General features: G+C 47.9%; 3 protein-coding genes across 5 annotated transcripts in view; all 3 read right to left on the reverse strand.

The window, feature by feature from the left end:
* The window catches only part of GCN1 (GCN1 activator of EIF2AK4), a 57329-nt gene extending 41979 nt beyond the window's left edge, over positions 1-15350 (reverse strand). The window contains exons 1-11 of the mRNA XM_058531549.1: positions 15290-15350; positions 10744-10846; positions 7255-7318; positions 6548-6679; positions 5924-6032; positions 3096-3194; positions 2869-3003; positions 1938-2006; positions 1700-1808; positions 1028-1102; positions 628-756 (exon numbers count right to left, since the gene is read on the reverse strand). Coding sequence (XP_058387532.1) covers positions 628-756; positions 1028-1102; positions 1700-1808; positions 1938-2006; positions 2869-3003; positions 3096-3194; positions 5924-6032; positions 6548-6679; positions 7255-7318; positions 10744-10846; positions 15290-15307 — 1042 coding nt within the window. The 5' untranslated portion in view covers positions 15308-15350. The remainder of the gene's footprint in view (positions 1-627; positions 757-1027; positions 1103-1699; positions 1809-1937; positions 2007-2868; positions 3004-3095; positions 3195-5923; positions 6033-6547; positions 6680-7254; positions 7319-10743; positions 10847-15289) is intronic.
* A 1151-nt stretch (positions 15351-16501) lies between these two features.
* On the reverse strand, positions 16502-20125 carry RPLP0 (ribosomal protein lateral stalk subunit P0). The gene is made up of 7 exons (XM_058531550.1): positions 20024-20125; positions 18869-19044; positions 18671-18758; positions 18398-18544; positions 18102-18287; positions 17115-17255; positions 16502-16725 (listed from the first exon to the last, which is right to left on the reverse strand). The coding sequence occupies exons 1-7, from the start codon at positions 20075-20077 to the stop codon at positions 16564-16566; spliced, it is 954 nt and encodes a 317-aa protein (XP_058387533.1). The 5' UTR covers positions 20078-20125; the 3' UTR covers positions 16502-16563.
* A 3046-nt stretch (positions 20126-23171) lies between these two features.
* The window catches only part of PXN (paxillin), a 44875-nt gene continuing 42003 nt past the window's right edge, over positions 23172-26043 (reverse strand). For all 3 annotated transcript variants that reach the window (XM_058531553.1, XM_058531554.1, XM_058531552.1), the window contains one exon: positions 23172-25338. In XM_058531553.1, coding sequence (XP_058387536.1) covers positions 25072-25338 — 267 coding nt within the window. In that variant the 3' untranslated portion in view covers positions 23172-25071. The remainder of the gene's footprint in view (positions 25339-26043) is intronic.

Consider the following 26043-nt stretch of genomic DNA (forward strand, 5'->3'; position numbering starts at 1 on the left):
TTTACTAGCTTTTTTTCCCCTGAAAAAGTAATATGCTCTTACAGAAAATTTAAGAAACAGAAAAAATATAAAAATAAATATTTAAAAATCACCCATGTTCCCACTACTCAAAGACATTAATATTTTGGTGTATTTCCCTCTAATTTTTTCCTCTCTGCAAACAATAATGTACATACTTAAAAAAAATGAAACTGAGGGCCAGCCCAGTGGTGCAAGCAGTTAAGAGCGCGCGCTCCACTGTGGTGGCCCGGGGTTTGCCGGTTCAGATCCCGGGCACGCACTGACGCACCACTTGCCAAGCCATGCTGTGGCGGCGTCCCATATAAAGTGGAGGAAGATGGGCATGGATGTTAGCCCAGGACCAGTCTTCCTCAGCAAAAAGAGGAAGATTCGCAGATGTCAGCTCAGGGCTGATCTTCCTCACACACAAAAAAAATGAAACTGAGATCGCCCCCATCTACACTGCCCTGCACGTGCTTCTGTTTACTTCACACTTTCACATTCTACTGCCTTCACACAGCCTTGCCATGAGCAGACTCGGAGCACCAAGTCCCTGTCAGGTCCCAGTGTCCACGAATGCTGGGGGCCACCCCTCAGCCATCCCCACAGCCAAGAAGGCTTGCTCACCTCCGAGGATGGCAAACAGGTGCCTGGTCAGGGCTTCCATTGCTGAAGAGTCACTGCATTGGCGGGCCAGGTTCCGCAGTGCCAGCACGGCTTCATCCATCAGGCGGGGACTGTTGGATTTCAACTGACCTGGACACACAGAGAGCTGTGACTCAGAGGCTGCCAAGAGCAGAACACCCAGGCTTTCATGTTTGCCTTTTCCATGCCTTTTCCATTCCTACTCTTCCATCCTAGCTCTATGCTTTCATTATAAAGGATCTCAGGAAAGAAATGTAGTTTAGGTTAAAGCCTCATTTCTAACCTGAGCTGTCTCCTACCCCTCTTTCTATAATAATTGGCTCAAGTACAACCAAAACCCAAGGTGCCATTCTAGGGGCTGGAGAGGTGTCGGGGTACTCACCAGACAGTCCTTTCACGATGTCCAGGGCATACTGGCTGAGGTCGAGAGTCACTGATACCAGCAGACTGGAGATGGCTAGGGGGACAGAAAGCACCGACCATGTCAGCCTCAGGCGTAATGCCCATTTTTGCCCTACTCCCCAGCCAAGGCCATCAGGCCTACTGTCTAGCCACACAGAAGCAACCACTCTCCATCTCTATACGGTCACACGAGTGGTCACGTCTTTACCCCAAAGCTCTGATGTAAAGACGTAGAGTGCCCCATCCCAATCAGCAAAATATCGCCCCTCCAACATTCCACCTACGCCTTTGACCAAGAGTAACAGGACAGAGACTCAACTCTCATATCCTATGGTTTCAAGCCACTTCCACACCAAGTTCAAACTGTCTAGAGAAGACGATCTTAACCTGAATGGTCTCCAGAAGCTTCTTGGACCTTTAAAACTGTACGCAGTATTCTAAGTAGATATACTTTTGTGCATTCTTCTAGCAAAAGGGCCATGACTTTCAACATATTCTCAAAAGGGTCCCTGATCTCTCTCCTAAGGTCCCACTGAGGTAAACAGTGAATACATCACCCATCCCCTACAATGCTTCCTGCTGCCAAGTATCAGGCATGCAGCTTATCAGGCAACTTGTCTCCCTCCCATCGTCCTGTTTGGCAGCAACCTACTTTCAACAACATTCTCTGGACTCCTCAGTAAAGACTTCTGGATGGTGGGCAGTATCAGATCCTTAAATTCCGAGTGGGACATGTATCGGAGCAGAGGGGCACAGTTATCCTACAAAGAGAAAGGAGTCAGGCACCCAGCCCTTCCAGGAACAGACCAAGAATAAAGGACAGTTCTGAATCAGAGAATTGAAAATGGGATTTAGCTTGTCCAGGTCAGTAAGGGCCACCTCTCACTCACCAATAGATACTTCTGAGGCTTGACTTTGCTCATCAGGATGTTCTTCATATAAAAGTCCAGCAGGGCGCTCTAGAGAATGCAAGCACCTGGTTACACCCTGACGTTCTGAGGTATCTCATCACTGGCCTAAGACCCCTCTTGTGGGAGTGCCTTTAAAAACACAAACCAGTGCCCCAAATTTCATGGTGTCACGCACAGAGGTCCCATTGATCACGCCATTCTCCATTTAAATACCTTCCACAGTTTTTTCCTCGCTCCTGGGATCAAGTCCAAAATCCTTGGCGTGGCTCATAGGCCTGCCTGCTACTCAGCTGGCTGCATCTCACACCTCTCTAACCTACTCGTGCTACTCCACCCCATCACCTCTTCAACGCTCCTTCCTGCAGGCTGCTTTCTCTGCCCACAATGCCTTCCCTCACCCCTTGACCTTGCTAAGGCCTATTCACCCTTGAAAATCCTTCAATAGCAATGTGTTCCCCGACCCACAGCCTAAGTCAGGTCCCCCATTACAGAGTATCACAGCTTCTTGTATTTTTCCCTTGAAGTGCTTATCACAGTTCTGGTTAATTAGATGACTATCTGTCTAAGGGCAGACTCCTTCTCAGACTCAGTTCCGCAGGGGGAGGGAACACAGCTTCCTTGCTCACTGCTGCGTCCCCAGCACCTGGCACAGTGCTTGGCACATGGCAGCTGCTCAACTGTGGGAGAATAAATCACGGCATGAACAGGCAGACTATCACACTGGTAACTATGGCAGGATTCACCCCATGTCAGAGCTGGAGGGAAAACTGTCTAACTCCTCAAGGTTCATTACCATGGTGAAAGGCCAGGGCCTCATGTGAGAAAACCAGCAAGCTTCAGATGAGACCAGCAGCTGGGGCCACCAGGCCAAAACCAGTTCCCCCTCCTTCCCTCCAGTGAGTCTACTTGCCTTGTGCTGGTTGACCACGTCCATCTCCTTGTGGCTCGTGCAGAACTGCACCAGCAGCCCCAGCATGGCTGCATAGTTCTGGTTGGGTTCTAGGCTGAGAATGGCTGACAAGTACTGTTCCACCAGCCCGGGGTTCTGAACAGGAAAGTGTAAAGCAGGTGTACCAGACGGCACGGGGGGTGGCATGGAAGAAGCAACGCCCACCACCCCCTGCAGCCTCCCATTACCTCTTTCCATAGCTTGGTGAGCTTCTTCACAGCACCATCCACAGCATGCTTGTGGGAGCCGCCTAGCACCTCCAGCAGGAGCAGGCACTGCACCTCCACCTGCCAGGACCGGGACAGGCTCAGGTCAGGAGGTGAAATGGTAGTGGAGGTCCCGGGATCCTCCAAGCCTGCCCAAGACCTTCATCAGGCCCGTCAGAACCTGGGTTCACCTCCACTAGGCCTCTCCCACTCAACTCCAGACAGATCCTCTTCCCTCCAGCCTCCACACTTAGCCCTGTCGTTGAATTACATCTGTTTACTCATGCATTTTGTTAATAAACATTTACTGAGCACCTACTATGAGTCAGACAATGAAGACACATGAGAACCAAGACAGATAGAGCCCTGTTTTCATGCACTTTATAGTCCAGAGAGAAAGAAAGATATCAAACAAATAAACACACAAATGAATATACAATTCCAGCAAGGTAAGTGCCATGTAGGAAGAGGACAACGAACCTGCATCATGTATTTCTTTATCTGCCTTGACTTTTCCTTCATTAACTCCACAAATACTTACTGAACACTGACTAAATGAAATGGCAGGCACTATGCTGGGCACCGTGGATACGGACGCGAAGACCAATATGATGGTCTCGGCCTGTGTGGAGCTCACTATCCAACCCAGAGTGAAGCACATAACAGGCGCTCAATTGAAAAACCTCCGAGACTTTATGGCCACAAACACCCAAGGTCACTGGTGAGGAGTGCGAATAGCCACCCTGAGAAAAAGGGCATGCTTAAGAAGTCCGCTGAATTCCATCTGCATGTGTACAGAATGGCATATGTACACAAAGTTATTCATTGCAACATTTTCTATAATAATAAATGATTGTAGGGGCCGGCCTGGTGGTATAGTGGTTAAGTTCACGCACTCCTCTTCAGCGGCCTGGGATTCGTGGGTTCGGATCCTGGGTGTGGACCTACACACCGCTCATCAAGCCATGCTGATGCGGCCTCCCACATAGAGCAACTAGAAAGATGTACAACTGTGACATACAACTATCTACTGGGGCTTTGGGGAGAAAAAAAGGAAAAAAAGAGAAAGATGGGCGACAGACGTTCGCTCAGGGCCAATCTTCCTCAAAAAAAAAAAAACAAAGCTATTTTAAAATAATATATATATTAAAAAAATAATAAAAGATGGTAAACAACATAAATGGCCATCAACAGGGGACCAGTTATATATACTGTGGCACATCCACTCAAAGGATTAGCAAATAGTCATTCAGAGTGAGAAACTATATACCACTCTGGAACAAATTTTAAGTCTAGTTAAAGAAAAAAGTATGTACGGTACACTATCATTTGTACAAGAAAACCTATTAGTCATATATACAGAGAAGACATCTACAAACATAAGGAAGTAGTAATAGAGGGGGATCTAGGTGGCGAGGGACAGAGGTGAGAGGGAAACTAGTATATCCTTCTATACCTATTGAATTTTAAACTGTTTATTTCTTTAATTAAAATAGCTTTTTAAGCTTGGTGATATCACATTCAGAACTATATTGCTATTCCCTCTTCCTGGAATGTTCCAATCCTTAATCTGGGCATGGTTTGTTCCTTCATATCCTGCTCAAATGATATCTCCTTCGAGAGGCCTTCCTCCCACCATCACTCTTCACTGCATTCTCTCTCTCCTCCTACACACTTTTCTGCAGCATAACTTTACATCCTATCATTTATTTGTGCACCACTTTGTTATCTATCTTCATGAGAGCGTGAGCTCTTTGAGAGCAAGTTCCTCTGTCTTGTTCTCTGCTTTAGCCTCCAGTCCTAGAACAGCACGCTGTATGGAGGAGGCCCTCAACAAATACTTGAGCAACTAAATGAACCACAAACCTAAGAGTATGGTTGACATTAGCAACGAGCAAAGGAAAAACCTAGATTCAAGATACAGAAAAAATAAACATGGTCTCAAGCTCCTGACACATTCTGTCCCGTAAACACAACACTCCAGGGTTGACCCCTCCCACTCACTAACCCACAAGCATAGTAACTTATCTCGGATAATGGTTATAAGAATTCATTGAAGAGAAGCCAATGAGGGAGCCCATGATGAACCATGTTATAAGAAGGCCTTCTGGTAACAATGAAACACACATTCTGAAGCGGGTCCAATTCCAGCATATCCACTACCTATGAGGTTTCAGTGTTCTTATCGTTCAGTTAATCACGGATGGCCGTTCCAGGGTCATCCCAGAAGTGTGCTGGATGAGCTCCCAGGGATGAGGCCATCAATGTCTTATTAGCTGCTGCTTCGGGGAGAGGTGCTCATGGTTTTCAATACACTCTTCATTTACCTGCACAGCCCTCTGTAAGTTTCTACAGTCCTTTCACATCTGGTCTGAGTCCATCTTCACGACAATGAAGGTGAATTTTGAGGGGTGGGTGGTGGTGAATGGGGTGGGTGGTACTTTTTCCCATTTTATAGATGAGGAAACAGGCTCAGAAGGTAAGTACTCAGCCAAATCTCATGGCGAATAATCAGATTCATACTAACATCCTCAGACTCCTTTTCACTAAACCATAAGACCATTCCTCTTGCCCTCCACTAAGCATATCTAGACATTCAAAAGAACCTCCCAACCATATATATTTGATAAACAGATGAATGTTATTACGTTGCACTCATGCCCATCCATCAAAGTCACACACCTTGGGACAATTCAAAGCACCTGGTCACCTGGCACCAAGAAGAGCACTGGCCAGAGAAGGTGCTTAAACATGCCCCAACTCTGTGCAGACAGCTGACCGTTACTACTCCAAAGACCCAGGGAACCTACCAGTTTGTTCCAGATGTCTCCTTGCCGCTTGGCTCTCAAGGGAAAGACAATGCGCACCAGTAGGCAGGTCCAGGACAGGGCCAGCAAGGCGGCCGAGCCGCTGCTCTTACTGCAGAGGGGAGGGGAGGAGAGGGGAGGGGAGGGGAGGCGAGGGGTGAGTGCAGAGCAGCAGCCTCCATCTTGAGCATAAATGCTCACTGCAAAGCCCTGCCTGGTATGTAGGACCCTCTCCTGACCTAAAACGGGGCAGAACTTGAAACCAGTTCCCCACAAATCATCTGTAACAATTCAGGACAAGGAGTACAGGCCTCATCGGCCAGACTGCCATCTCTTAGCACTCACAACTATAAAAACAAAAAGAGGGTTTCTCCTGTTCACTGCTTGGTGGGCATCTGGCTTCCCCTCAAAACAGCCTTGCTTAGACTGGTTTCCTAACACCATTCCTCAGCAAAGTGGTTTCTCCACTAAGTCTGCCACCCTGGCTTCTCCCTCCACTCAGAAAGCAGACTGCCAGTGTCATTCAGAGCTGCAAAGGGGAAAGGGACAGGCAAGCTCACACCTGCTCAACACAGCTCATCGGCACTCAGTCCCGAGTAGGACTCCACCAACCCCTTTACCTCTTACCTGGGGACACCTGCTTTGGAGCCAATGCCTGAAGACTGCAGAGAGTGCAGGAGGTTCTTAGCAGTAGCTTCTGGCTGGGCCTCAGCCAACTGCTGGATGGCTGCCTGCAGGGCCCTGCGGGAGGCTGCATCTCTAGGGGGAGGAATGAAGGAGAAAGGTGGACACACGGACACAGGGAAGGGGCAGGGCAGCTTAGGCCAAGCGCTGGTCTTTCTTAGGAAAATTGGATTACACTGTATTCCAGTGACCATAGCTGATGGGGTTATGAAATAACTAGATAAATCTACCTCCTCCCAGAGTTCTGGAAGTAGTTAATAAGGGCAAATGAGCCATTAAGGCTGTAAGGGCAATCCCTACATTTATGGAGCATTTACTACGGGCCTCAAACTAGGCTAAGTGCTTTTACATGCACGACTGATGACAGCATCCATATTGAGCACTCATGACACGGCAGGCACTGTTTCAGGAACCTTACACTTACTAACCACCACCTGTGAGGTAGATAACAGCATCAGCCCCATTCTGCAGATGAGGCAATTGAGGCACAGAGAGGTTAAGTAACTTGCCCAGGATCCACCAGCTAGGACGTGACAGAGCCCAGATTTGGACCCAGGCAGTCTGGTTCCAGTGCCTGGGCTCTTACCACTACCCTATACTACCTCCCTGCACAAAGTGCTCTGGACACTGGGCCCTTGTCTGGGATTCACCTGTATCGATGCAGAGTCAAGCAGAATAATTTGCAGAGCCCTTTCACTGCTCCCTCTGGCAGATCTGAAACCAAAGATTACACAGACATTAGTCAATAAAAACTACTTCAGGAGCATCTGCTTGAGCCAGGCATTTTGCCAGACATGATCTCTGCCCCCTGGATACTCCCTGTTCACTTGAGAGAGAATTCCCAAGAGGATAAAGCAATAACAAAATAGGACTTGAGGAAAACATCTGGTACAGAAAGGCTCTCAGGTGGACATTTGTTAAACAAATGAAACTAAGGAAATACAAGCGGCCCCAAACTTAACATGCTCTGGAATGGGGGTGCTAGAGTGCTGGGACTCTTCTGCTTCCTGATCTGGGCGCTGGTTACATGGATGTGTTTAGTTTGTGATAATTCAGTGGGCTATTCGTTTATATGTGTACTTTATGTATATCCCAATAAACGGTTTTTAAAAATAGTACAAAATTAAAGGACTATAAGAGATCAGAAAAGGGAAGAACACCTGTAACTGGAGTGGTTTCTAAAGGGTTTTTTTTTTTTTTTTTTATGTTTTTGTTTTTTTTGTGAGGAAGATTAGCCCTGAGCTAATATCCGTCACCAATCCTCCTCTTTTTGCTGAGGAAGATTGGCCCTGGGCTAACATCTGTGCCCATCTTCCTCTACTTTATATGGGATGCCGCCAAAGCATGGCTCGACAAGCGGTGCATCTGTGCGGGCCCGGGATCTGAACCTGTGAACCCCAGGCCGCCGAAGCGGAGTGCGCGCACTTAACCGCTATGCCACCGGGCAGGCCCTGTTTCTAAAGGTTTTAAGGACACAGAAGCTTAGTCCAATAGATTAGTAGGCTATGGAAAAATGGAAAGAGAGAGAACTACATGCTGAGTAGCATTAACATGAGCCAAAGTACAGGAGTAAGAATACATAATGCATATTCAGGACCCCTGAGGAGGAAGGGGAGGAGGATGAATAAAAACACCCAACACTTAGCTAGTGCTCACAAAGCGCCAGGCCCTGCTCTAAGCATTTCACATACATTAACTCATTTAATCCCTATAAGGTGGGTACTGTGATTGAGCACATTTTAAGACCAAGAAACAGAGGCACAGGAAAGCAAACAGGCCAGCCAAGTGAAAGAGAAACTTCAGTTGAACAATAAAGCTCAATAATGGAAAACCAACCTGTGACAGGTCCTGCATGCCAGACTGAAGCATGCAGACGAGAGGGAGAAGGGTCTGAGTAGGGGGAAATGTAGGCTGTGGTATAAGACAGACTAACGTGGGAGGCACCGAGAGCAGGAGGCCCTCAGAGGGTTCACACAGTACCTCACACTTCGGGCACCCAAATGACAGGGGGCAAGTGAAGGAGGTACAGGGACCCAGTACCCCAGGGCCCTGAACACTATATTGGTCCATTGGATTTGGGGCTATTTCAGTAACTGAGAAAAAGAGTGATGTGGGCCAGAAATAGCTGTGGCTAAGATTGTGGCTTATCACAGCCAGGCACCGTGTTAAGCACTGTCCATACATGTTCTCATTTACTCCTCAAAGTAACCCTGTGAGGGAGGCCCTACTGCCATCTCTATGCTCAAAGCAAGGAGACAGGCTCAGACAGGTTAAATAACTTGAACCAGGTGACACAGCCTGTAAGTGGCAGAGCCATGGCTAGAATGCAGAGTCCGTCTGACCCCACAGCCCAAGCCCGTCATCACTGACTGCCGCACTACAGGCCTGTGCCTGGAAAGATCAGGCGCAGGAGATGACGCAGCAGCGAGTCTCAGGGTCCAAGCACATGAAGGCAGGATTAAGGAGAACAACAGAGAGGCCTCAGAGACCTCAAGCCCAGGCTGGGCTGAGCCATGCTGACCAACTGCATCCAGGGTTAGACAGCTCTGAGCAAGTCTCCAACTCCTCAGCCTGGTTGAAAATATCCTTCCCCCACCTTTAGTTAGCTCACTTGGTTATCTGCTACCCTAAGAACAGGAGAGGCCAGGATAATTATCACTATGCCATGGTTCCTGCTCAGACTCAGAACATTAGAAAATTGAGAACTAATGATTTCATGCAAGGGGAAGTTAACTTCCCACAATCAACTTATACATCAAAGGTTACTGAACACTTTACAAATATAATTCACCCTGAATTGTAGAATTTCAGGGTGATTGAAGAGTAAAATCACCCTGAAAAGGCCCTGAGTAGTTTATAAACTTCACCCATACACACTGAACTCCTTACTCCATAAAATGGGGGGGAAGTGTAGTATTCAGCAGTTATTTAGTAGGGAGGGTCAACTATCCTGGTTCAGAAGGTGTGGACAGCTAGTATCTTGCCACATGGCAGCCTTTTGTAACTAGAACCTTGTTGAGAAGTGACCAGAAAGACTTTTGAAGGTGCCATAAAACGCATACACTAAAGCCTGAATACACAGGAGAATCTCTTAGAAGCTCACAAATAGCAACTTACTTAATTTACACACACCTTTAATGAGCTTGGGTATGTTACCGGGCGACAGCAGATCAGAAGTGGCAAAGGAGAACTCGGGTGAAAGAGCGGTAGAAAGTAGGCTCCTAACTAAACAGAGGGGAAAGCTGAGAGAAGGGGCACCCAACTCTATACAGCCCTGCTTCTCAAACCTGAGCAAACCCAGGAATCAGCTGGAGGGCTTGTGAAACACAGATGCTGGGCTCCACCCCCAGGGCTCTAGATCTGAGTTTCTGGGGTGGAGATGAGAACTTGCATCTCCAACAAGTTCTGAGATGATGCTGAAGCTGCTGATCTAGGGACCACACTTGAGAACTAATGCTGTATGGTAAAAACATACCAAAAGGAAACTCAGAAACTAATTAGGATTTATTGGATGAAGGCAAACTAGGCTTATACACTCCATAGGTGGTAGAGATAGCCCTGGGTTGTGGTACAGAATCAGGATAACTACATGTGCTCAACATTTCCCAAAAAGTGTTCTCCAGACCCTGAACAGGTTTTCAGCAAAAAAGAGGTTCAAGAAGAACACTGGATTAAAGAAAGCTTAATAAAGTTAAAACACCTTCCTGGAATATGCTGTGAATCTCCCAGAGGGCATTAAAAAATGTGACATCTCCCCAACTTACTTGATCTTGGAATCCTTTACTGGCCAATCACCTATTACCATCTTGCTCACTTCCATGGAACACAGATTGGGAAAAATGGTGCCTCAAGTCATAAGGAAAATGTTTTTTGCATCTGGTAAATTACTTAAGGATGATTGTTGGTATCTTTTAGAAATATGTATTTCCAATCAAAATGGTTAAAACCGTGAAAAGCTTTGCCACCTAAATGGATAAACTCTCCACCAACCCAACCGTTTCAACGCACATTATAACAAGCAAACACAGAAAGTGACGGCAGAAGTTGCTGCGAGGGGAAAAGACCATAGTTCTAAACAGAGAACACAATTTACTTTGAAATGGAATCGTCTCTAGGCCATATGGACGGAAAATAAATACCTTTTCCAGCAACACATTTCCCCAGTTCACTGAGGATTTCTCTCCGTTCCTTCACACTGGCTGTTGTCACCTTCCCTGCAAAACGCTTTAGTGTCTCGGAAACCTGTGAAGACCAAGCCCACAGAGAAAATTTCACCAGACTAGAAAACAATGAGTGTGTGTGTGCACGTGTTGGGGATGGGGGTGCAGAATTCAGTGAAGATCTCTCTCACCCAGCCTTTCTCAACCTCCACCCACTGACATTTGGGCTGGATAACTCTCTGTTTGGAGGGCTGTCCTTATACATCACAGGATTTTGAGCAGCGTTCCTGGCCTTCACCCACTAGATGGCAGTAGCAGCACTCCACTCCTCCCGCCCCAGGTAGGACAATCCAAACTGTTTCCAGACATTGTCAACTAGTCAATATACCTTACTTCAACTTGGATAAAAAGAGGCAAGGCAAAAGGCAAAAACCTCAGGACAGAAAATATCCTTTCAGAATTATGCAAAATCTAGTGAGGGCATACTATGTGCTGGGCATGTTCCCTTTATATTATCTCACATAAACCTCCCATGAGGGAACTGTCAGTATCCTGGCAAGTCATTAGTGGAGCAAAGGATATTTCACCTAAAGGGTGAAAGGCTAAGAGACTGAATCCCAGCTCTGCCTCTTACCAGCTGTGGAAACTCAGTCAAATTACGTCATCACCTTGATCTTCTATACAATGCAGATAATAGCACCTACCTCACAAGACTGCTACGGAGATTAAATGAGATAGTGTATATAGAGCATTTACTCTCATCCTGAGCACCAAGTCAGCTACTACTACCAACAAGCCTCTGAGGTAGGCATCAGCACCCCCTTTCTACAGGTGATGAAGGAACGGACTCCAAGAGGGGAAGCCATTGCTCTACTGGAGTTGAGAGCCACAGCAGCTGCATTTTTGAAACTAAACCTGAAACCAATAGGTCTATAAACTGATGCTAACAAGTCCTTAGCTTTCAACCACCATCGATGTTACCACAGCTGCATGCCCCCACACAGAGATCTAAGCATAAGATCCAGAGAGGGGGCCACTCTGCAAACATTCCTGAAAATCTGCGCCTGAGCAATATTTTACAAGCTACAAGATGGGCAGGTCATGGATACACGAGCAGTAGAGCAGGGCGTAATAAGACCCAAGTAACTAACACACTGGTGCCAGGGTGTTTCACAGAAAGGCTTTACTAGAAAAAGATTCAAGGGCGCATAGAGAAATCACATAATGCTGAGTTTTCCTTACACTTAAAGCCCCGCTATAATTCTATTGGCAATGAATATACTCATGCCCAAAAGTCTATCTTCTACATAAATGATGGTTTCAATATTGCCTTTTTTTATAGTCATACATGCATATAATTAAAGAGTCAAAGTTGAAGAGTTCTGGGAGGTTTACTATAAAAACCAGTCCCTAGTCCTCAGTCCCCAAGGACAACCTCTTTCACCAATTCTGGCTGATTATTTTGGTATTTATCTCCATATCTCTAAATAACTTGCTTGTGCTGCTACTTCTTGATTTTTCAGTTTTATTGCTTTTCTACCATAGTTCTTTCCTTCTCCAACCCCACTACACACCCTCCCCATTCCCCCAATATAATTCCTCAGTTTCATAATACGGGCTAGCTCAGTAGTCAGCGCTTATATGTAAACGGTATTCAACCTCCATTTAATAAACTACGTTTACTATTCTGCACAGCTTTTTTATTAACCTGGAGTTAATCCTTGCTTTTCCCACCTCACCTCAGTTTGCCTTATCTGTTCTAATTAATAACTCAACCCCAAACTTTTTGCCACTTGTCTAAATCCCAATACATTTAGGCAGATCAGCTGTTCTATTGAATTCCAACGTCCTGAAGAAGTCTCTCCCAGAGCTTTCTGACCTGCCCCAACTTGGCAGGTGAGCCTGTACAGCTGGGATGTGGTTTATCACCCTGAAAATGTACTCTTCCTTGTGTTTGGGTGAAGCACAGCCTCCATTTTGTGAAGTCCTTGCAAATCTGAAACTGTTCTAGCCTCATACGTGATTTAAGCCTGCCTGGCTTCAGAATTCTAGGTTGAAATCATTTTCCTTCAGAATACCGAAGACATTTTTCCACTGAGTTCTAGCTTTCAGTGTTGTAGTGAAGTCCAAGGCTACTGTGCTTCTTGATCTTTTGTATGAGACCTGACTTTTTCCCCTGGAAGCTTCTAGGTAGCATCTTCTCTTTGTGTCCAGGGTTCTAAAACGTCATGCTAATGTGCTTTGTTGTGAGTCTATTTTTATCCATCGTGCCAAGCATTTTTGGTCTGGCAACACATCCTTTAATTCAGGGAAAGTTTCTTGAATTATTTTGTTGATGATTTCCTCGGCTATTGGACATCCTATGCTGGTCCTCACAATTATCCTGTTTTACACTCTCCAGAGAGAAAACTTCCAGTCTTTTGCCAAGGTGAAGAAAGAAAGCTAGAGATCGGTCTGCACCTGAAAAAATGGCTTTCAACCAATCCTCCTAACTTAGCCCCTCACTTCCAGAATTTAGCTGATACCATCAATTGCCAAATGTCAGAGATTCCGCAATGTAAATCAGGTTGGTTCTCAGCTTTCCTAACTATTGGCTTAGGATTCATTTTCCTTGGGTCAGCTAAATCCTTTCCCACTCTTCACTTTCTAGCTTCCAAAAATTTGCTGCTATTGTCTGCTCCCCATTCTCCCAATGCCTGTGGGATTATTTTTTTTAAAACCTTTACTAGTTTTAGCGAGGTTTAAGGAGATAGCAAAAATAGACGCATGTAGACAATCTACCCTTTACCTAGAATTTCCACATAGCTGTCTTTCCACAATATTAAATTCCTGACTAGTTTCTCTCACAAAGATGAAAGAGCTTTTCTGGTTCAAGGCTCTTCTTTTTCTTAATCAGAAAATGAACGTTACCCACTTGAGACCCTGTCAGGACAAAACCAAGGAAGAGCACACTAAGATCCTTCAGAGAAGGCATTTGTGGGTGAGATCAGAGGCAAACAACCTTAAAGTCCACAGGTTTCTCTCTAGAGCAGCACTGTCCAACAGAACTTTCTGGGGTAATGGAAACGCTCTTCTTTTTTTTTTTTTTTTTGAGGAAGATTGTCCCTGAGCTAACTAACACCTGTGCCAATCTCCCTCTATTTTGTAAGTGAGATGCCACCACAGCATGGCTTGATGAGCAGTGTGTAGGTCCACACCCAGGATCCGAACCACGAACCCTGGGCTGCTGGAGCAGAACACGCGAACTTAACCACTATGGCACCGGGCCGGCCCCTGGAAACACTCTTCTGCACTGTCCAATACAGCAGCCACTGGTCGCGAGTTGCAACCTGTGCACTGAAATGCAACTAATGCAACCGAAGAACTGAATTTTTAATTTCATCTTATTTTAACTAACTTAAGTAGCCATTTGGCTATTAAATAGCCAGGTGGCTAGTGGCTACCACATTGAACCACACAGCTCTAGAGACTTTTTTGCATTTGAATATTAATGTTAAAAATCAGCATGGATTCCACCAACCCTTTTCGATATACCCAACAGACTAAACTCTTCTTTCCAGGATTCAATACAACACAACTTGAAACAAATTACTGACCCCTTGGTAACAGGAAACTCGAATACACGGCTTTTGAATGTTTAGGTTAAGTGGTCACTCTCTGGCCTCAGGGCCTCCAAATCAAAATCAACTAATCTCCTCACCCTGGAGACCCAAGTGAGCCAAGCTGTCCTTTAGGCACCTATTTCTTTTTCCCATAATATTGCCTTTTCACCCTAAAACACTCACAGCTACAAACGAGGAAGGGGTGGAGGGAAAAGGTTTTCCCAAGCCCTTCTCTGAACCACAAGGTACCCACAGGTGATAACACTCAAGGGTGACAAGAGTCTTCCTGGGTAGTGACAGTTCTTTTATCTAACTCTGGACCTAATAATAACCAACATATACGGATCCCTACTTTATCTCACTGAATCCTCACAACAACCCTACGGGATAAGTATTATTTTAACCTCATTTTACAGATGAAGACTGAGACTTGGCGGGGTTAAGTAACTTGCCCAGCGTCTCAGGAATCGACGAGCTAGGACTCAAACTCACAACTGTATAAATCCAAAGACTATGCCAGAAGTCCCTACACATAGTAGGTGCTCGAGAAACATCTGCCGAATGTAAAGTTTAGGGAAGAGTTGGCATTGGCCCAGCTCATTACCGGAAGGCTTCGGAGAAATGGAGCAGGGACTCCAGGAGGTGAGGTTCTGCAACCCCGGGGTCGGGCGGGCCCCTCGGGGCTCCAGATGCCCAAGCTGAGGCCGGAGCCCCGGACTCCTCCAGCCCAGGGTCGGGCTGTGCCGCCAGGGCCGGGCCAGAGTCGGAGCCGTGAGGGGCCGGCCCTCCGCAGCCCCGGGGCCGCGCCCTCCGCAGCCGCAGCCCCCCGGTGTCCCTAGGCCAGGGGCACGAGCGGCCCGGCCCCACGGCCGCCGTCCGCGCCCGCCCTCTGGCCGCATTGGCCCCGCAGCTGCCTGCCTCACCTGCGTGTCCGCCGCCATCCTGCCGGCGCTGACTCCGGAACCGCTTCCGGAGCGCTTCCGGGTCACAGCGCGGGCCCACGCGGCAGGGCGAGGCCGGAGCCCGGCCCGGCCGGGCTTGGCGCCCCCGGGCGGGACGGCGGCCGCTGCAGCCCCGGCCTGGAGTCGGACAGCCGGATCGGGTGCCCGGGCCCGCGCCGGAGACGATGAAAGCCTCCTCCCCACGTCCCGCCCCTCAGCAGCTGGGGCCCGGTGCCCTTCTCAGCCTGGCCTCGTGGGAGGGGGCTCTCTGAGCATCGGTAACGCCGTGAGACGGCCCTGCAGCCCCCGAGCCACTTCGAGCCCACAGGTCCAGCCTGGACACCCCCGTGGGGGCCTTTCCTGAGTGAAGACCACATTCTTTAGAGAAATTCTCCGTGAGTTTCTCCGACTGCACGAACTGAACTAGGTAAAAGGGAGACAGCGAACTAGTAGTGTCTTGTCCTCTGAGTATGTAACCCAGTGGTGGACGATCTAGGAGTTAGAAATCAAGGGTAGATGTGGCAGTCAGGGAAGGATTCAGGAGCTGGGGGAGGAGCCTGCCCGGGGAAACGCTGGCTGCTCCAGGCTGGGAGCTTAAGCGAAGGCCACAGGGTGGGAGGCTGGGGGAAAGGAAAGGGCCTCATGGTCCGTGGAGAGCTGTCTGAATTTACTCGTGCAGATCTGCCCACGCTATAGACTAGTTTAGAGAATGGAGTCTGCACAGCTCAGTTGTTCGTTGGTCCTCTACCAGCAATGGCTTATCAAACTTTTGATGGAGACCTATTACAACAAATAGATTTACATCATGACCAGTACAAACTTATAAATATAAGCTTCACAACAAAACACCTCACCTTTCAGCAAACATTAAATAACGGTCAGCACCTACTCTTCATGAATTGGATCACCACCAGTTTGAAAAACCCTGGCACTCATTGAGCGCTTACCTCAACTGATACTAAACCTACTCGTGGCTAGTGGCTGAACGGCTATGGAAACAAGAATTCTTGTGTGATAAAAATACAGTTAAAACTGGGTCTAGAAAAAGTCTAAGATGCTAGGAGAGCAGTACTTCACTTACAAAGAGGACATCCTAACATCAACTCAATAAAGCGCTCTGGTTTTACCATGGCTTTAGTTTCTAGCATACAGCACTGTAAACCTCAAAATGCAAAACATGAAGAGTCCAGAGACTTTGAAGAGAAGTAAGCCTTTATTTTTTTGTTTCACAAATAAAGCTGGTTGCTTTTTGGTGATTAGTCAAAGAGACCAAATCCCATATCCTCGTCCGACTCCTCCGACTCCTCCTTTGCTTCAACCTTGGCTGGGGCTGCGGCAGCAGCAGGAGCAGCAGTGGTGGCAGCGGCCACAGGGGCAGCAGCCACAAATGCAGATGGATCAGCCAAGAAGGCCTTGACCTGAAGCAAGGGGAAAAGTTTGTGGTCAAAATGGTCATCCACAACCCCTACTACTCACAACCCTTTGGCCTTTGTGGAGCTCTAGTTTAATGGCCAACAACGTCCAAGCCAGTGAAGCCTTCCCTGGAAGTGACCAGGCAGGACAGCTTGGGTAGGGCCCAGTGAGCTCAGCCCAGGTCCTATACCCATTAACTAACAGCCCTTCTTTGGGTCTCTTGTCATTTCTAAAGTAAAGGACATACCTCCCCTGCCCCTCAACCTCTCATAAATACACTCAAAAATTTTACCTGCTATGTAAAATATCATTACAAAAGCACTAACTCAGCAGGCTGCCATTTATCCCCCTGCTAACTGTCAGGCCCACTGTGGTCCTGGTGGGTTCTTTTTACCTTTTCAGCAAGTGGGAAGGTGTAATCAGTCTCCACAGACAAAGCCAAGACCCGCTTGTACCCATTGATGATAGAATGGGGTACTGAGGCAACAGTTGGGTAACCAATCTGCAGACACACGCTGGCAACGTTGCGGACACCCTATAAAGAGGGAAAAATTACATTTTAGGTGAGATGTCTTAGAGAGAAGACAGTGAGGTCCAGGCAAAGCTCAATGGCAGACAAGACTTGCTAGGTCGGCATCTTAGCCTCACACAGGACACTTCATCCCACACCAAAAGCTTCTGGCAGGGCAATTCAGACCCAGTAATTTATAAATGCTTTTTGCCCTCATTCCCAACCTGGGTATTCCCTATACCATAATGATGATGTTTACTTCAAAAGCCACCATTTTGTGAAAAATATAAACTATTAACAAAACTGTTGAGTTCCATGAGAGAAAAACATTAAATTCCAGATGTGAATTTCATCCACCACGGAGATTTTCAAGAAAGACGGAGTTAAGAGTATATATAATTGCAACTTTTCATTTGTCCAAGAAAAAAAAGGAATTTTATCTTCTATCATCTTATTCATTAATTAAAGGATATTTTAATGACAAAATTAAGCAAGACAGTCTCAGAAGAGTCAATCCTCCCAAGAAAGGGTTCTTGGCAACATTCATATATTAAACTGTCCACATTTTTCTCATTTCTCCTTTGACTCATGACACTACTCAAAATCTCATTTTATTGCAGATATTATTCCTCAAATAATAGCCCTCATTATGCACCCAGCACTGTTCTAAGTCTTTACACTCATTAACTCATTATATCCTTCAACAGTCTTATATTGTTATTGCCCTTTTACACATGAGGAAACTGAGGTAGACAGATTCAACTATCCTTGGTTACACAGCTAGTTTCAGCTGCGTGGCCAGGATTCAGTCAGATGCTAGTCGTGCTCTCAACCATAAATGTACGAAGGGGCTGGAATGGCAGCCTGTACCTCCAGGAAGCGAGAATGCAGAGCTTCCTCTGTGATGTCAAGCACTTCTGGGTTGTAGATGCTGCCGTTGTCAAACACCTGCTGGATGATCAGCCCAAAGGAGAAGGGCGAGATGTTCAGCATGTTCAGCAGTGTGGCTTCGCTGGCTCCCACTTTGTCTCCGGTCTTAATCAGCTGCACATCACTCTGAAGAACAAGGTAACAGTTGGCAGTTAACACCTGGACATCTAGCAGGTGCAAGGCAACCAAGCCCTGACCACTTGTCTGGCCAGCACTGGCAAGCCAGGTCCACTCACCAGGATTTCAATGGTGCCTCTGGAGATTTTAGTGGTGATGCCTAAAGCCTGGAAGAAGGAGGTCTTCTCGGGCCCCAGACCAGTGTTCTGGGCTGGCACAGTGACTTCACAAGGGGCAATGGCACCAGCACGGGCAGCAGCTGGCACCTGAACAAAAATAAGAAACATGAGAAGTCTTTCCTCCACAGATACAACTTGAGAATAGTCCATTTTACTTTTAAGGAGCCAAAAGTAGTGATAAGGTCTCTTTAGCCAACCTGATTCTCCCCTTACCTTATTGGCCAGCAGCATGTCCCTGATCTCAGTGAGGTCCTCCTTGGTGAACACAAAGCCCACATTGCCCCGGATGTGAGGCAACAGTCTGCAAAGAGAAGTTTACAGGAGATGGTCACCTTTCAGCACCATTCTTCTCCAGGAAAAAGGAAAAGGGCAGAAGAAGGACAAAGATACCCAGAGAATTAATTAACTGACTTCTCCAGAGCTGGGTTGTTTTCCAGGTGTCCTCGGATAGCCTTGCGCATCATGGTGTTCTTGCCCATCAGCACCACAGCCTTCCCGCGGAGGGACATGCGGATCTGCTGCATCTGCTTGGAGCCCACATTGTCTGCTCCCACAATGAAGCATTTTGGATAATCATCCAAAAGTTGCTACAAAAACAAGTCAGAAACAAGCCAAGTTTAACAGGAGAAAAGAGGAAAAATTTCAGGAGAAACCAAATCCCACAATGGCTGCTTTCCATCTCACTCCGTCTCTTCTATGCTTTTGAAGTGACTCAGAGATTGGGACAATTCTTCCCAGTAGGAGCCACCAGAGCTGTCACACTGCCAGAGTTGTCAAAGATTTGCTTGCTGAGTATGAACGGCGAAAATTAGGTTTGTACATTCAATCAAAAAAATTTTTAATTTTAGCTTTCATTTTTAATTTTCCCCCACTATGAGGCGTGTTTCTGATTCACTAAAATGGCTGAGTTAACAGAAAAACTGTTCCAAATAAGAGTAGATTTACAGCACTCAAAACAAGACATAAAACAAATACAAAACATTACTTGTACAATCTAGATTGTGGATATATGATTATTGTACAATTCTCTTAAGTGTTTTGTGTGTCTGAAAACATTCACGATAAACAAGGGAGGCTACAATAAACTACATTCCACAATGCAGCCAAATGCCTGAAGAGCAGCACGGTCAGAATTTCTGGGCAGGGAAAACCCACCTTAAGTCTATCAAGAAGATAACATTCATTGGACATTTAGTTTCTTGATTGACAGGACCTAAATATGCAACACTTTGCCTCTTTATAATGAGTCACTGATTGCCTCAGACCTTCCCAAAGATGGAGGCAGATGAGTAAAAGTATGATGAGCCTATCTAGAGGCCAGACAGACCTAGGTATAAATGCTGTCATCTCAGGAGCCACTTAACCCGCCTGCGCCTGTTTATCTGCAACAAGGGTGGGAGGGGGGCCGCAGATCTGGGGAAATTGTGAAGATTAAATGAGATCTGGCAATAGTCTAACTCAGTAGCTGGCCCCGAGTAAGCGCTCAGCACATGGCAGCTGACTGTCCCTTTTAGTGCCCGGGGCCGAGGCGGCATGATGAGCGGCCGCGACCCATTCCGCACTTACGATGATCTTAAGGAAGTAGTTGGACTTCCAGGTCGCCCTGTCTTCCCTGGGCATCACGGCGGTGCGTCAGGGATTGCCACGCAGGGTTTAAAGACGATGTCACTGAAGAGAGAGAGGGAGCTCAGACACCCCGACACCGGCCCCACGCGCCGCAGGGCTCCAAGCCCGAGGCCTACGGGGAGCGCGCCCCGCGTGAGCGCCTGCCGCCCGGCCTGGGGCGGCCGCTGCCGCCGCCACTCGGGGAGCGCGAGCCGCCGCCGAGGCGCCAGGCAGGATAGGCCTGGACTCCGCGGCCCCCAAACCCCCCCTCCTCCCCCAAAGACCCCTCCAGGACTCCCATCCTTCCCGCCGCCGGGGCCAGGAGCGTCATCCGCAACCTCACGAACCTCTCACGAGGACGCCTGGCTAAAGGAGGGGCCCGCGCCGGCGCGCACCTTTTATCGGTCAACGAAAGGACCAATCAGAAGCCACGGGTAGCGCCCGTGCCTATTGGCTGGCGCGAACGCCTGTCAGGTGAAGCAGACCTGATATAGACAGCCATTGGATGATATCGCTGCCACTCCAGCCAACAGGAAGCCGCCTTTAAATTAGGTAGTTAAGGGAGGCTCTGCCTCATGTTGGAGGAGCTTTTTCAGAGCTGCTTCCCTCTGCTGGAGCGGAGCTGCTTTTGTGAAGGAGCTAGAGTTTGTGAACTGAGAGTGCACGTTTACCCCTGCCAACCGGCCAAGTCACAAGCTAAAGAGTATGACGTGGAGCTGAGAAATAATTGCACATGCCTAGAAACAGAATGGTCTCTTGTGTCCCCTACAGTTTGTTCTTCCCCCTACCAAAGCAGAGGGATCCTTTAAAACCTGAGTCAAATCATTTCCTCATCTGCTCAAAATTCTTTAAAGGCTTCCTATTTCCCTTGAGTAAAAAGGCCCCTACGTGATCGGCTCCCCACTTCTACCGCTATAATCTCATCTCCTATTTTCCTATTGACTCATTTCTTTTCAGCCAGACGCTGCTCTTTGCTGCTTTTCCAGAGCATGCTCCCACTTGAGGGCTCCTGCACTACATATTCCCTCTTCCTGGAAGGCTCCTTGCCCATATCCACACAAGTAACTCATCTCCAACAAGTCTTGGTTCAAATATCACCTACTCAACGAGGCTTACCCTGATTGCCCTATTTAAGGTTACCAAAAAATCCACTCCCACTCCCCCTCTTACTCTGTTCTATTTTTCAGTAGCACTTACACCTTCTAACACACTATATAATTTATTTCTTATGTTGTTTTCTGTCTCTCTCTGCAAGAATGCAAGCTCCGTTTGTCTTGTCCCTGGCACACAGTAGGCATATAATGTGTTTGTTGAATGAATGAATGCGGAGTTTGCAGTCAGATGACCTGGATCCATTTACTTGTTCTGCCACTTCCTAGCTGTGTCATCTTAGGAAGTGATTTCACCTTGCTGACCCTCTGTTTCCCTTTTCTTATCTGTAAAATGGGGATAATGCTAGTATCCACATTCTAGAGTTGTATGAGGATTACGTGAGATATGTGTTAAGACTTAACACAGTTCTTGGAACATAGGAGGAAGTCACTAAACGTTAGCTTCTTTTATTATACATCCATTCAACACTTATTTGAACAATTGTGCTATATCAATAAATTTTTTTTTAATGAATGAGCTTAGATCCTAGGGCAAAAGGAATATTTTTCCCTATCTCCACCCTTTTCACTTGACCAAGTTAGAAATCTCTGTATTTTGTTTTAAAGCCTCCTGGTGCCTCTGCTGATGAGCCTGTTTAGAGAACTGCTGGAGTTGGTTACCGCTAAGATCCCTTTTTGATGACAACGTATTACTGCATGCTCAGCGTTGTGCTAAGCACTTTCTGCACATCACTGCTGTTAATCGTTGCAACAATCCCGAGGAGGTACAGTATTAGTATTTCCGTTTTATCGATAAGAAAATTCACAGAAAGGTTAAATAATTTGCCCAAGTCCCTCTGCCAGTAAATGATGGCTTCAGAACTGAAATCTAGGAGCAAGTTCAAAGCCCATGGCCCTTACTATGTTATAGTTCCTTCCAAACACTGTCTCCCACTAAACACACTTTTCCAAGTACATACATACTCCCATGGTACCTTTCCAAGGACATCCTGGCTCTGATTATATAAATATCATCTCTAGTTGTAGTATATCAATATAATGGAATACCATGAAGCCATTAAAAAATGATGCAAATCTATATTTATTGACATGGGAAAATATTCACAAAGTACAGTCGAGTGAAAAAGCAAATTACAAGGAAGTGTACCACATCCATTTCTAAAAGTAAAATAAATCCAACATGGGCTGGAAGAATAAACCAAGTCATTATCTTTGGGTGAGAGTTGAAGGTAATTTTCACTTCTGAGCTCACTGTGAAATGGTCCGAGTTCAGACTAGAATTCAACATGCTGCTTTTGGAGGACTATTCCAAACAACAGGGAAACTGAAGCCGCAGCTCGAGGGGAACAAAGCTGTCCAGGAAGCTCTGGGTGCCCAGCGCTGGAATTTCGGCTCTGACAAGAGCAAGGAGGAAGCGTGCAAATATAGACATGACCACGAGGGGGCAGTAGAGACCCATCTTCAACCGTAAGTCCACCACCTTCAGCTGGGATGGTTCTACACTCAACGTGTGCCAGCACATGGGGGTGGGGGTGTCTGGTCAACGGAGGAACACAGGCAGAGGCAAGCCCCAGGTTCACATCCTGTGTCTGTGCTCACTCAGAGGCTTGCCTTGGGCATGTTGGTTCTCCTCTCTGAACCTCTTTCCCCATCTGCAAATGAAGATAAGACCACCCACAGGCCCATGTGAGGATACCCTCAGGGAATCCACCTCAAAGCACCTGGGGCAGGGCCTGACCCACGCAGGGCCCAAGAACACTGCTCCCCAGCCTGCCGCCACCAACTGCTGAGGAAAGAGCAAAGCTCACACAGGAGCCAGGTGGACCTGCGACCACAGACAAGGGTCCTGTGGAGCAGGGATCCCATCCCCAGGGATTTTTGCCTCAAGTAAGGGAACATCAATGATTTACCCTCAAACTGTGGTCCTAGTGAGTCTGGGGAGGGTTCAGTCTCCTGAGTTGCTATCTCAGACCACAAAGAAAAGGCACTAACACAGGTGAAAATAATGGCAAACTTTATTGGCATAAATCACAGGAACTGAAATGGGGAAAAGCCAGGTTAAAAGTTTACAGAGAAAAAAAAATCAAATCATCAAATAGCCACTGACCCAGAGGGTGGACCCCAGAAACCCCAGTCCCTGGAAAAGAGGGGCCTGGGGCAGGTCACTGTAAACAGAGCAATAAGGCCTATGGGTGGAAGTGGAGACATCAGACCTGCAGAGGGGCCTGGCTGACCTCCCCAGACCTGGGCTGCTCCTAGCCCTGCCACGAAGGAGGGACCCTCTTCTGAGACCCCAGCACACTCAGCCTCTGCCTTCAGACTAGCGGAGTGGTCTGGATCTTCCTCACCTCAGACCCCACTGGGGCCCCCTTCCAGTGACCTCCTAGGAACCCCAGGTCTGCCTGCTCCTGTTGCATCCTTGCGGGAGAGTGCTCTGGGGTTTCCCATTGCTTCAGCAGGATCCTATCCCTCTGCCCAGAATCCTATCAGGCCCCCTTGCAACAACCTGGGCCCTTTCCCCAGACCCCCAGTCTCCAGGGAGGGCAGGAAATTGGGGGAAGTGATGCGCCCAGTGGAATCAACAAGACCAATGGCCCAAATCAGACACCAGCTTTCCTGAGAAGGCAGAAGAGAAGTGGTGAGGAGGCCGAGAATGTTCAATGGGTTCTCTTTGTTGTCAAAAAGTTCCCAGGGGAGCAGACGCTCCTAATGGCTTAGACAGACAGGAAAGTACCCTCAAAGTGCACTTTCCCCTTCTCCTCCCTCAGGAACAGGACGGATGAGGTTCAGAATTCTAGGAGCCAAAGGGCAAGACACCCTTAAGCCAGTTTCAGTTAAGAGCTTGCTGGCCTGGGTAGTAAGGAAGGGGTTTCAAAATACAGCAGTTTATAAAACAGTCCCGGTGAGCCGTGAAGTTAAAGAAGAGGAGTCTCAGAGCTGCTCCCAGTTCACCTGCTTGTGCTAAGAAAAAATAAAATACAAATTGCTCCCCCCACCCCAAGCCCTCAGTACAGGTAAACTCCATACCACAGCCACCGTCATCAACAGGACCAGTGGCGGTAGACAAGGAGGAGAGTACAAAAGGGGACACCTTTAAAATTTCTTCATAATCATTTTGTATAGAGAAGTAAAAGCAACACAAATGATACGAATTCAAACCTCAGTGTAGAAATCTATCAAAGTCAGTACAGTGTCCAGGCATGGGGTGACTCCCCACCTCACGCCATCCCCGGAGACGGAGGAAGTGACTATAAAACATTATTGCTGGAGAGGCCTTTCTCAGTAGAACCAGAGCAGTTATGGGAGGGTAGGGGGCAGTCGCCCAGGCCTGGGGAGACTGGAAGGGCAGGAGGAGCACAAGGAACCTTCCATGGCCCCTTGGGCACTTCCACCCTTGAATGGATGGATTTATGCTGGCATTGTCTGGAGGGAGCCGGGTGTCCCCCAATACTCTCAGAACAAAGATAATTAGGTCGAGGGGGAAATAAGGATAAAGAGAGACCCCATCTGACCCCGCTTACCCTCCTCCCCTGGCTCCACTGCCAAAATGAGTAAGAGATGGCTCCAGTGTGGGGTGCTGGCCTGGCCAGGCGAGTTTGTAGGGACACACGTGGTGTGGGTGGCCGATGGGGGTCCTCCAGCCCCCATCGCCAGGGAGGATGAAGAGCTGGCAGCCTGGGGAGAGCTGCAGGAGGAGGAAGGAGGCCCAGAGGCTCTGGCGGGAGTAAGAAAAGCCGGCAGGGCCCCTTGCGGCCCTCTTGCCACCCTGCACCAGCTGAGGACGCAGTTTCCAGTTCCAGTGGGGTTTGCCCCTTTGCCCCTGGGGGAGGCCTCTGGGTCACAGTAGCAGTCGGGGAAGCTGGGCCGGGGGAGGGGCAGATAAAGGGACGAGGGCACCTAGCAGAAGAGCTTGAGGAAGCAGTTCTGACAGTAAGGCTTGTCGTTCTGCTCCTTGAAGGTGCCCTTGTTGAGCTGCTTGAGGCAGAAGGCACAGACGAAGTGCTCCGGGTGGAACTTCTTGGCCATGGCGGTGATGCAGCGGCCCGTGATGGGCTTCTGGCAGCCGGAGCACAGCGAGCCGCGCCGCTCGTGGTAGTGCACCTCACAGTAGGGCTGCCCGTCATGCTCGAAGAAGCTGCCGTTGACAAATGGCGTGAAGCATTCCTGCAGGCAGAAGCGGGGGCGGGTGGAGGGAAGGGGGCTCAGGCTGGGGCAGGGGGGCTAAGGCAGCTCCCAGCGTAATGGCAGGAGACAGTCATGGTCGCACACTCCTAACGACCCCCACTCACTAAGCATCTCCTATGTGCCAAGTGCCGCACTAAACACTTAATGAATTCTCCCAACAGAGGTGTAGGGTTAGGTGACTTGCCCAAGGTCAGGCAGCTAACTAAGTTGCACAGCCTGGACTCAAACATAGGCCTGACTCCCGGGCCCTTAGACAAGTGGCTGTAATGTGTGCTCAGAAACCTTGGTGCTGAGAAAAGGGTTCCGTGGTCCAACTTTGCATCCTAAGTTCCCGTCTGGAGATTCACGTGTATACTTAGGTATACAGTGAACAGTGTTTCCCAAATTTATTTGGTCAGAGGGCCCTTGCCAGATCCCTAATAACATCTGTGGGCCCCTGTTACCCCCTAGAATGCAGTCTGGAAACCACTGCCTACTTCCATTGAGGCGGCTAAATGCTTGCATTACCCCACTTAATTCTCACATGTGCTTCTCCCGAACATCACCAGCTGCAGGGCCAAGACAAAGGACAAGGCTAGGGACACGTCCGTCTCGCTCCTGATTTCTCCCAGCCTCAGTATGAGCCCAGGACCCACTGGACTTGAGGAAGTGTACCTGCTGCCTGCTCACCCCATTAATAACCCC

This window comes from Diceros bicornis, chromosome 35 (assembly GCF_020826845.1).
Source record: "Diceros bicornis minor isolate mBicDic1 chromosome 35, mDicBic1.mat.cur, whole genome shotgun sequence".
Lineage (NCBI taxonomy): Eukaryota > Metazoa > Chordata > Mammalia > Perissodactyla > Rhinocerotidae > Diceros > Diceros bicornis.

What these genes read in the sequence shown, in the direction of transcription:
- RPLP0 (XM_058531550.1), bottom strand. Translation starts at nt 20,077, where the DNA reads ATGCCCAGGGAAGACAGGGCGACCTGGAAGTCCAACTACTTCCTTAAG. An exon ending in TGCATTCTCGCTTCCTGGAG is followed by an intron (nt 17,256 to 18,101) that starts GTACAGGCTGCC and finishes CCCTCTTTATAG; the next exon opens with GGTGTCCGCAACGTTGCCAG. An exon ending in CCTTCCCACTTGCTGAAAAG is followed by an intron (nt 16,726 to 17,114) that starts GTAAAAAGAACC and finishes CCCTTGCTTCAG; the next exon opens with GTCAAGGCCTTCTTGGCTGA.